The sequence below is a fragment of the Pimephales promelas genome, chromosome 2 (assembly GCF_988280905.1).
Source record: "Pimephales promelas chromosome 2, fPimPro1.hap1.1, whole genome shotgun sequence".
NCBI classification, from domain to species: Eukaryota; Metazoa; Chordata; class Actinopteri; order Cypriniformes; family Leuciscidae; genus Pimephales; species Pimephales promelas.
The window spans coordinates 33077834-33090281 of NC_142770.1; the positions used below are offsets into that span (position 1 = coordinate 33077834).

At 40.5% G+C, this 12448-nt stretch overlaps 1 protein-coding gene and 1 pseudogene across 4 annotated transcripts in view; both read left to right on the forward strand.

The window, feature by feature from the left end:
* Window positions 1-12448, forward strand: part of LOC120474894 (uncharacterized) — a 328303-nt pseudogene that overhangs the window by 24438 nt on the left and 291417 nt on the right.
* The window catches only part of LOC148997221 (NACHT, LRR and PYD domains-containing protein 3-like), a 31317-nt gene that overhangs the window by 2688 nt on the left and 16181 nt on the right, over window positions 1-12448 (forward strand). For all 4 annotated transcript variants that reach the window (XM_089122187.1, XM_089122193.1, XM_089122198.1 and 1 more), the window contains 4 exons: window positions 1527-1622; window positions 3049-4776; window positions 6429-6506; window positions 11544-11717. In XM_089122187.1, coding sequence (XP_088978313.1) covers window positions 1527-1622; window positions 3049-4776; window positions 6429-6506; window positions 11544-11717 — 2076 coding nt within the window. The remainder of the gene's footprint in view (window positions 1-1526; window positions 1623-3048; window positions 4777-6428; window positions 6507-11543; window positions 11718-12448) is intronic.

Consider the following 12448-nt stretch of genomic DNA (forward strand, 5'->3'; position numbering starts at 1 on the left):
TCAGTGCATCACATGATCAACTGCTAAATTCAAATGTGCTTACCTGTGTTGGCTAGCGCTGGGCCAGAGACGGGCGCACTCAGTGCTGCTGTCATATCCCGGACGCAATTTCCTATGGCAGGGGTCTACCGGCCCCCTAAACTTCTGCCTAGCCCCCCTAAAAAATTGTGATTAATGTAGGCTAGGAATTCATGTTCGCTTCAGTCTTGATTTAATCAGATTCGCGCGTTCTTCATCGTCAATCCGCAGCGGTGCAGAGCAGAGAGCACGTCAGAAACAGAGGAAAGTGTGTGTGTGTGTTCATCTCGACGCGCACGGTCAAGTGCGATGTAAGTAGCTAAACTTAACATTTCATATTTGAAATTTGAAATGTTAAACGATTGACAAAAAATAATCAGGCAAACTAATATAGTTTTGTCTAATTTCGCCATTTTGAACTGAAAATTAGTAAATAAAAAATAGTAACGTGACATGTAATGTAATAATTCGTTTACTGTCATTGTTGTGAGGGGACAAGAAACATTAACAAAAGCCGTTTTCATCATTTTAGGCACATGAGTAATAATGAGTGTATACTGAGAATATAATACAAAGCCTTTAGTACAAAGCTAAGCCTTCAGAGGGGAAGAGAAAGTGATGAAGAGACTAAGGAAAAAAGAAAGAGTGATGGAGATGAGGAGAGATTTTGACAAATAATCTACTGCCCACTGACATGGTTTTAAAGCTATTTCATATCCTTTTTTTTTTTTTTTTTTTTTGTCTTCAAACGTCTTGAAAATGCAAATATCAGATAACTAAAAAATGTGAAGCCCCTACCAACCTCAAATTTAGGGCCTCTTTGATTATAAGGCCCTGTCTACGGCCCTGTATTAGGCATACAAACAATAATAAATGTGTAGCCTATACATATTGTGAATGCATTTAATAAACTTAATTAGCAAGCTTTAGCTTTCAGTAAATAAACGCGTCTGAGAAATTATTCATAGGCAAAATCAACCTATATCAGTTGACCCTATGTTTACTTTCTTCACTGACAGAAAAATGAAAAGCCTATATCAGTCAAAGCTCAGTTAGGAGTTAAATTTAAACTTAAATTTAGCTTATCCTTACAATTTTTTTGTTTTTGGGGGGCGTGTTAGAGTGGGATTTTGTTAAGTGGTCCTCAGAAAAAAAAAAGGAAGATAAAGTGGTCCTTGGGCTGAAAAAGTTTGAGAAACACTGCCCTAGTGTAACCATGACAGATTTTACCACAGGAGACAATACTGTTTCCCAACTGTAGGGGGACCCCGAGAGCAACCTTTCAAAAATAACAGAATGGGGCTTTAATATACAGCAGTTTAATGAGTTGAAATCCTGTTAGTTTGAGTCTATTAATGATGATGATTGTGCTCTTGTGTAAAGCTCTATGTATTGTATTGTTAATACATTCACACACTGTAAAAGCTGTTGGTGTGTTACTCAGTTAATGACACAATTACATCAATATCAGTGTGTCTGATTCTTTACCCTCTTCATTCTGATTTAAGGTCAAATCTTCCATCCAGACCAGTTAAAAACAAAACTGTGTTCATGCCTGTGATTCAACCACAAGACTTTCATGAACGCATGTGTCCTGGTTTCAGGTAAAATGCAGGACTGTCGTTGTAATTTATGGTTATTTACTCCTCTGACTTGTGTAATAATTAGGGGTGCAACGGATCAAACAACTCACGGATCGGATCGTTTCTCGGATCAGGGTCACGGATCGGATCATTTTTCGGATCAGCAAAAAAAAAAAAAAAAAAAAAAAAATTCCCCCAAAATAACTGTAATAGCCTACTGACAAATTCTTTAATAATAAATAGACTTAACATTATGATATTCTGTTTTATTTTAACTTCACAGGGTTCCAGACTGAAAGTTGAGGGCAGCATCACCTCAAATGAGAACTCACAGCGAGTTCTACAAAAAAAAAAAAAAAATTCTGGTAGCACTGGGGCTGACAATAAATCACTAAGCTTAATTTAGGGTGTAGATGAAATTAACTTAGTTATTATCATTTATAATGTCTTAATATCAATTAATAAAAGTAGTAAAAATATCATCGTACTTTTTTCATTTTAGGACAATCTTTAAAGGATAAACAAAAAATGTGTTGGTAATCACATAAAAAATTCAAAAAAATAAAACATTTATTTATGATATTATTGAAGTGCTGGGAAAAGATGTGTAGTAGGCTACTTGTAAGCATTTGACTATTTCTTACACATTATCATATAGGCTGATTTGTGGACTGAAAGCCTTCTATAAGTGTTTTTCCTGGTTTCCACGTCAGCTCTGTTTGATCTGATATGGTTTATAACAGAAACCTGCGCCGAATCGGAGTGTTTCTCACTGGATCTCGTGGTGTTGATGTTATTAATTCTGAGGCGAATTCAATGGATTTCTTCACTGGATCTCCTAGTAACAGTGTTGCGTGAGCGAGATCGGCCCGCGACTGTCAAGTTCGGGGCTTTATTTTGTCAATGGATCGCTGCTGCTGCTCCGACCACGGTCCTAATCATAAATGAGTAGCGTATTTTCGTTCCACTTTCATTTTGTTTGCATTCGCTGCTAGGCAACGACTAACGAGTCGATAGATCGCTGATTGCTCAGACGCACATCAGGTTGTGATATTTGTCTCCGTCTCCCTCCCACAGATGTTTACGCGCGCTATTCTTGTCACGGATTCATTGACGCACCGCTTTACCATGCGTTTAACGTGTGGCAAATTTACTGGTCGCACATGTGCGACTGGATGTAAAATTCAGTCGCACACTCTCAAATTTTGGTCGCAGTCTGGTCTGGAGCCCTGAAATGACGCGGGGCGTTCAAGCTTCTCCGTTCCTCCGCTCGCTATGACGAAGCTGTGCGTTGACTGAACAACATGCGCACGTTTTTTTTTTTTTTTTTTCATAATCAATCCGCGGATCACGTGTGTGCCGAACCGAAGACATTGATCCGAACGGATCACGGATCAGTGATGATCCGTTGCACCACTAGTAATAATGTGTTATTGTAATCTTCCAGCCATGACTCTAAAGCTGCTGAAGTCCTCAACACACTGAGATCAAATCTGAGACAGAAGTTTGAGTGTGTGTGTGAGGGAATATCAAAGCAGGGAAAGCCAACACTCCTGAATGAGATCTACACAGAGCTCTACATCACAGAGAGTGGAAGTGGAGAGATCAATAATGAGCATGAGGTGAGACAGATTGAGACACAGTCCAGGAGAGCAGAAACAGAGGACACACCGATCAAATGCAGTGACATCTTTAGACCTTTACCTGGACAAGACAAACCCATCAGAACTGTGCTGACAAAGGGAGTCGCTGGCATTGGAAAAACAGTCTCTGTGCAGAAGCTCATCCTGGACTGGGCTGAAGGGAAAGAGAATCAGGACGTCCAGCTCATATTTCCACTGGCTTTCAGAGAGCTCAACTTGATGAAGGACAAAACACTCAGTCTTTCAGATCTTCTTCATCGCTTCTTCCCTGAAAGCAGAAAAATGGCCATATCCAGTGATGAGTATAAAGTGCTGTTCATCTTTGATGGTCTGGATGAGTGTCGTCTGTCTCTGGATTTTCAGAGCGATGTGAGGTTGTGTGATGTGACTGAATCAGCCTCAGTGGACGAGCTGCTGACGAACCTCATTGTGGGGAATCTGCTTCCCTCGTCTCTCATCTGGATCACCTCCAGACCAGCAGCAGCGGATCTCGTCCCCTCTGAGTGTGTCCATCGAGTGACAGAGGTACGAGGCTTCAGTGACACACAGAAGCAGGAATACTTCAGGAAGAGGATCAGTGATCAGAGTCTGGCCCACACGATCATCTCACACCTGAAGTCCTCAAGGAGCCTCTTTATTATGTGCCACATCCCAGTGTTCTGCTGGATCTCAGCCACTGTTCTAGAAGAGATGTGCAGTGAAGCAGAGAGACGAGAGATTCCCAAGACTCTCACTCAAATGTACACACACTTCCTGCTCATTCAGACCAACATCAAACATGAGAAGGACTATGAGAAGAAAGTGAAAGATGAAGACATGATCGTCAAACTGGGGGAACTGGCGTATCGGCAGCTTGTAAAAGGCAACCTGATCTTCTATGAGGAAGACCTGAGCGAGTGTGGCATTGATGTGGCAGAAGCATCAGTTTACTCAGGATTGTGCACTCAGATCTTCAGAGAGGAGTTGGGCTTGTGTCTGGGGAAAGTCTTCTGCTTTGTTCATCTGAGCATTCAGGAACATCTAGCAGCTCTATATGTGCATCTCTCCTTTATCAACAATAACATCAATGTGTTTGACCAGATTACCAAACCAACTAATGGGGGCAAAGTGTCCCTATCTGATCTCCATCAGAGAGCTGTGGATGAGGCTTTACACAGTAGAAATGGGCATCTGGACCTTTTCCTTCGTTTCCTTCTGGGTCTGTCAGTGGAGTCTAATCAGAGTCTCTTACAAGAACTAAAGACACAGACAGCAAACAGCTCTCACAACAATGAGGAAACAGTTCACTATATTAAAGAGAAGATCAGTGAGAATCCCTCTCCAGAGAAATACATCAATCTGTTTCACTGTCTGAATGAACTGGGGGATCTTTCTCTAGTGAACAAAGCTCAACCTCATACGAGCCGTGGAGGATTACGTTATGTGAAACTCTCCTCGTCTCAGTGGTCAGCTTTAGTGTTTGTGTTGTTGTCCTCAGAGGAGACACTGCAGGAGTTTGACCTGAACAGCTTAATCGGAGGCAGAAATGATGGGTAAGTAACACCGAGTGCAATCATTACAGTCTAAAACATTATGAACAAAGAGAAACTCAGAGATCAGAGGTGTTTAAATCACGGGCTCAGACTGATTTCTGGGATATTGTCCATAATTTGCGGGTGTTTCTCAAACCGTGGCTGTGTCCTAGTAAGGCTGCATATCTCGACTGCCACGTCATCAAGCGCCTCTGAAGGCCTTCTCAGTTTGAAGGATCTTTTGAAGACAGACTTCATTTTGTGTCTTTAATTCAGATCATTTTGTGTTAATGTAAGACACTGGGAGACACAGACGGCTGTCATTCACTGGATTGCAGTAATAAAACAGCAAGTTAATAGAAAGTATTTTTCCAAACTGAAGTTTTAATAGTAACAGCAAGTGGACGTCCGCGGATCCTCCTGATGATGATGATGATGATGACGTCACGCGGACAGCCAAAGTAAACTTGAGAAAACCTTGATGGCATTCAGCTCTACTGTCCGCTGGAAGAGTGACTACACACACTCACACACACACACACACACCTCATTCATCCACGTCTCGTTCCTTCCTCACCGCCACTATCATAAGAGCGCGTGCACACGAGATGCTGATCGCACACCTCATTCATCTTCGTCACACACACACACCTCATTCATCTTCGTCTTGTTCACACACACACACACACACACACACACACACACACACACACACTCGAGATGCTGATCGCACACCTCATTCATCTTCGTCACACACACACACCTCATTCATCTTCGTCTTGTTCACACACACACACACACTCGAGATGCTGATCGCACACCTCATTCATCTTCGTCACACACACACACACCTCACTCATCTTCGTCTTGTTCACACACACACACACACACACACACACACACTCGAGATGCTGATCGCACACCTCATTCATCTTCGTCACACACACACACCTCACTCATCTTCGTCTTGTTCACACACACACACACACACACACACTCACACACGAGATGCTGATCGCACACCTCATTCATCTTCGTCACACACACCTCATTCATCTTCGTCTTGTTCACACACACACACACTCACACACGAGATGCTGATTGCACATGGACATTCACCCGTTACTCCTCTCTCCCTTCCAGATCCATTTCCATAAATTTTCCATTCATTTCATACACTTACACTGCACTGTCTCGTCATTTTGTCCCTGTGTTTCGTCTGTGTGTGTGTGTGTGTGTGTGTGTGTGTGTGTGTGTGTGTGTGTGTGTGTGTGTGTGTGTGTGTGAGTGTGTGTGTGTGCGTGCCAGTGCTGTTTCTCCAGCTAATGTGACTTTATCATTATTACTTCTATTTCAAAAACAACTTGTTTAACACAAAATACTTCTTGATTCATGAAAATATACGCATTTGACTCAACAAAATCTGATATGTCGAATAGTGTTGTAGTGTAAATGTAGACTAATAGACCTTGACAAACGACATTGACAAGAAAAAGAGAAAACAAATCTGTGTTGCTGAATACGAGACTTCTACAGTTATAGACACTAAACAACTTTAACACACGTCCTTTATAAAGTTGTGTTTCATTAAAAAAGGTAAAATGTATTATTTACTTATGATATGAATTATTATTGTTAGCATTATTAATTGTTTATTTTTTATTTTCTATTAGTGTCCGACAAAACACTGCAGAAGTTCTTGAAGTTCTTCAGAACCTGATGCCTGTGGTTACAGCAACTAGACACGCTGTGTAAGTAACACTGAGAACAAGCATCACTGCTAAAACATTACAACAGTTCTTATCTTAAACATTATAAATTATATATTATATACAATTATAGAACTGTAAAAGCAGGCTGTTTAGTTCACATGGATAAGATTTGGGAAAATAAAATAAATCCTGTTTTCGATGACTGGAATTTTTTAATGATATTTGTTTATATCATTAAAAAATAATTATTATATATTTCTAATAAAGGGACTGATGAGATGATCTTTAAGTTTATTCAGCTCCGTATGGAGAGGGATAAGGCTTTCACAGGCGTGAGTTCCTGTTTCCGGCGTGACGATCGAGTCTGTCCCAAAAATACCTCTCAATGCACCCTCGCGGACTCGCGCTAAGGGCCCTATAGGTCTGCACTACATGACATCACCGAAGTGTGGACTATGAGGAAGTCCGCAAGTTCGGAGTGTGCCATTTGGGACAGGGCCAGAGAGTAACCCTGACGGCACTCGTGAGAAAATGAAAATTACCTACATAATGAAAATTAGCTACATAATTAAAATCACAAATATGACTACATTTAAACATTGTTCAAATACATAGACTACTGAGTTACTCAGGGGCGCAACTACCCAGTGTCAGAAGTGGACCTCTGTTTCTCTAGGGAGGTTGGGGGGCATGCTCCCCTGTAAGACAATTTTGTGTTCTTTAAAGGTTAAATTCAGCAGTCTGGTGCGCTTTGAGAGTTCAAAATTAAAAGCTCCAACCCATATTCAGGGTGCAAATTAAACAAAGAAAAATTCAAACCTTAGTGTCTGTCTACAGTACACTACTAGGGCTGGGACAATGCATCTATCTCCAGATTCGATACTTTGGTGCCGATACGTTGCGATTCTACAATATTGCGATTCGATATTGAAATGTATTGTGATTTTGTTTTTAACACTAGACTATGGGGAAAAGTTCAATCATATACTTACACAGACTGTACATGATGTGTAAGATGAGTCGTATTTACAAAAACAATTCATCACATCTGTGAGTTTTATTTCAGGAGTATCATACAGTTCTACATTCTCTTGAATAAATAATTCAATATCAAATACATTTTTAAGTCACTTGTCGCCACCTAGTGGAGAAACAATGTAATGGATAAATGTGTTGTTTTAAGAGCCAAGTTTCTATTAAAAGCTCTATTTACTCTATTGTGATCGCTACCGTAGACATCAGTGTTTATATTTGAGCTTTAAACTTTTACGCAAAGCGCGTGAATCAACTTTTGATGTGCTCGACCCAAGTTTGAATCCGCCTTTTGCCGAAGTCTCTTCTCTCTTTTCCCAACACATATGAGAAGATGTAAAATGTATAACCTAACATAAAGGTCTCTAGCGTTATGTTTTGCCAATGAACTAATATCGAAACCATGATATGGCTTTTCGCCGTTATAAAACAGCACAAGACTTTAAGAATAGGCATCAGTGCTGGGTGAATTAAAGAAAAGTGTGCACTTTGCTCACCCGATCATCATGGTCATCTGGTGTTTTCTCCTAAATACAAGTTCAAGGGTTTATTTCTTGCAAGTGAAGAAATAAGGACAAAAGTATTTTAATTTGCCTATAGTAGTGTAATTTAGACTAAAATATACTTTGAAATATTCATTTTCCTTTATATAGTACATTTATAGGCTATATGGATTTTACGTCATAGTAATAATTATATAAATCATTATTACATTATTATAATAATTGTTTGGCATCCTAAAACACCATTGATCATGTAATATAGACTGAGACTCTCATATTTAAAAAGATGTTTGAGCCGTCTTTATTGTCCTGGTACAAATCAATGCTTTATCTTTGTTTAACGAGCAGTTCATGGGTTGAAGCTCTTAATGTTGATCTCTCAAAAAACACAAGACTGATGCATTTAACCTTAAAATGTACAAAATTTTCTTGCGGGGGAGCATGCCCCCGAACCCCTCTAGAGGAACAGTAAATCAGTAAAACTGTAAATGCTATATTAAGGGTCGACCCAACATAGTTTTACAAATTCATATAAAGAACAACCATTTATTAACTTTACTCCAGTATAGTACAACAAAGGTAATTTTAAGTCGGTAGAACTGTAAATGCCATATTAAAATGTCCTTGGACAAAATATACATTTGGCCTGCTTAAGAGGGGGCCTACAAGACATTGTGCCCAGGGTCCTCTGAACTCTTAATCCGGCCCTGTTTAAAAGACCTTTCGTGAAGCTGTTTAATAAACTCTCTCTGGGTCAGCAGCAGCGGCAACACAGATGGATAACGAAAAGTTAATCCTCTGTTGGAGCAAGAGTGGCGAACTTCTGTCAACCTCGTCTGTAAGCAACGACAAAAATAAGTAAGGGTTAATGCCCGACGAGGTGTCCATTGTCAGGTTTTAATGGACGACGGCGAGGCGTGAACCGGCTGACGCGCAGCGGAGGACTGTTGCCTCCCAGTCCGCCGAAGTCCATTAAAACCTGACAATGGACACCTCGGAGGGCATTAACCCGCTTCTACCATGGTCACTTGCCAATAAAACATTTTTAAAACATTAGTTTATATTTTAATTAGGCTAAATCTAGTTTTTACACATAATAACTTGCCTGACGGTTTATTTAGCAACCGGAGATATTTATAGTCCGCTCAGCTTGTAGAACCCTACAGTTTTTCATGAAACACAAAGGTAGGCATAGTTATTTTTTTTTATTACACATAATAATTATAAGGCGGTTGATACCGGCTCTCAGGCTCCTTATAGGCTTGAAACGCTGTACTCTCCTCCTGCCTTGGTTGTCTGGACAGCTGCGTAAAACTCCCGCAGGGTCTCATTCAGAGCAGCAGCGGTGTAATTTTCAAAGCTGGAGTCCATTTCTTTTTGAACAATAAAGTCTTTGAGTGTATTTACTGCCCATTTCGTATTTTTTTTCGTGTTGATCTCATCTTTTTCATCTTCTATTTGATTAAATTCTCCCGGTGTTAACTCTTTGTCATTTCTCCGTTTTATTTAAAGTTTTTCTTTCTTCGGCAGCATACCCGTCGTCAAAGTTGTCATATTCTCCATAAATGTTAAAAGAAATAACGAAGTCGCTCATTGTTGTAGACCATGGTATAAAATAATTGTGGTAAGGTTCAGAGGAGGTGATGGAAGAAGACAAGAGGTCGGCGAATACTGGAGCTTGTGTGCTTTATTAGACAGACAAATACTCTTTCCACAGCGTCTCAGCGCTTCACATTAAACTCAATAGCACAATAGAACAGACTCTTTCCCGCTGATTCACAGCTTCCTTCGGACTCGAATGGATCACTCTTTCCACAGCTTATAGCTTCCTTCAGACTCGAACAGTTGAACAATATCCAGCTCACAGTGTCCACACACAAGCTCCACTCTCTCTCAATGAAGCGTCCAACTGGCCTGCTTAAATCCTCTCCCAACGCCAATCAATGAAATCACAGACTTTAATTTAATTTGAATCAATATCAATTCTGGAATAAATACAAAAAATATTTTAAAATTGTGAACCAGAAAATTGTGATAGTTATGTGAATTGATTTTTTTTCCCAGTCCTAACACACACACACACACACACACACATTCTTTAAAATGTTTACAAATACAGTAAACACACACACACACACACTTAATCTCACTGTGATGAAGTGAATCTTGGTTCAGTGTGGGTGATGGAAGAAGACAAGGGGTCGGCGAATACTGGAGCTTGTGTGCTTTATTTCAATAACTCAGTCCACGGTGCCTCAGAGCTCTTAACATCAAACCCAAATCAATCAAACACTGTAGATCAAACTCTTCCTGCTGCATACAGCTTTCTCCGTCTCAAGGGCCTTTCACACAGGACGCGGAATGCGCTGCGCTTGCCGCTCTGTTCAGCGTTGCCCTTCAGATACAACGTGATTTGCGCGTGACTTGATCTGACTTGATATGAATATTATATATATATATATATATATATATAAACATCGAAATCAACACACGAGCTCAGTTCTTTTTAGAATAAAACATTTATTCAAACACTAAAGCTGACACAAAGGAACAAATTATATATATAAATATATTTTAAAAACACCTGACATGCCAAATTGAATGGAGATATGTCTCCATGACACAGCTTTTCTGGTGATGTCCCTATACGACCTCAAACTTGTAACATAAAGCTCGGGAAATTCCGACACACACAGTACTAGCCGTTCGTCCATTTTGATTCCGTGTTTGTTTGGATGTCCCGTTTCTATTGGCCGCGCTGGTAATCGTCACAGAGCGCAGCGGCAAAAGTTAAACTATTTTGAACTTTGACCGCGGCATGCGCGCGAGGACGTCAATGGTGCGCACCGCTGCGCTTGCGCTCAGGTCAGCGCAGAAACAAAACGCCTTCGCTTGGCGCAAGCCATTGAAATGAATGGGTTTCATAGCGCAGCGCATACCGCGTCCTGTGTGAAAGGCCCTTCAGACATCAAACTCGTCCCGCTGTTCACAGCTTCCTCAAAAAAGGTCACGGACCAATTCGGATTGTTTGTACACAGCTCCGCACACAGCCACTCAAGCTCCAGGATCTCTCTCACAGCACTGTCCACCTGGCCCGCTTAAATGCGCTCTCCTCCGCCAATCACTGAAATCACAGACAGGTGTTCATCGTTTGAACTTGACCCACTTCTCCTCACTCGCTCTCCCGCTGCAGACACCGCTGAACCACACCGCCACACTCACACACACTTAATCACACACACACGCTCACACACATTGTTGGGTTTCCATGTTTTATGGGGATTTTCCATAGAAATAATGATTTTTTTAATAGCTATAGTGTGATTATTATAATTCCTTTCTATGTAAAGCTTTTGAATTACTGTTTGAATTTTCCTTGCATTTATTTTGTGATTATTTCCTCTCTATGTAAAGCACTTTGAACTGCCATAGTGTATAAAATGTGCTATATAAATAAACTTGCCTTGCCTATGTTATTTATAGTTTAAGTGTTGTGTTTATCTCTGGATATAGGCTTAATGTGTGTCATTGTTCTCTACAGGTTGTATGATTGTGGAGTCACAGATGAAGATTGTGTTGCTCTGGCTTCAGCTCTGAGATCAAACCCCTCACACCTGAGAGAACTGAATCTGTCTGTGAATAATCTAGGAGACTCAGGAGTGAAGCAGCTTTCTGATCTACTGGCGAATCCTCACTGTAAACTGGAGACACTGTGGTAAGATCATCTCTACCATAAAGACTCTGAGTGAATAAATTAGGTCACTGAAAATCAGAGAATGTCATTAAGTGCTTTAATACAGCCTTTATTTGACATTAATTACATCAATATTAAGAGTTCTTTAAAATATTAACAAATACATTACACACACACACACACACACACTAGGGCTGGGACAATGCATCTATCTCCAGATTCAATACTTTGGTGCCGATACGCTGCGATTCTACAATATTGTGATTCGATATTGAAATGTATTGTGATTTGTGTTTAACACTAGACTATGGGGAAAAGTTCAATCATACACTCATACAGACTGTAGGGGAGCGCGGGGTAGTGTTGTGACGGTGAGGATATTTTCGACGTGTGACAAAACCGGTAATACTGGTGTCTCACCGGCGGGGGCTTTTAAATCGCTAATTTAAAGGCAAACGTAAAATGCGCACGTTTTCACGGGCATACATAACGGTGCGGTAGTGCGGGAAAGAACTGTTTTGTTATTGTGCCCTGAATATGCGCTAGTTTGAAAACGAAACTAACTTTCACTTTTAAATTAGCGTCAATTCATCCTTCGCTTGGAGTTTGATTGACAGACATGATCTGACAGGATCAGTCAGAAAGCAGTCAGGAGTAGATTAACGTCGGTGGAACTTGACTTTATCAGACAATCTGTCACGACACATTAAAGAGCCACAAAACGGTAGGCCTATTGTTTGATTTTCTTTGAC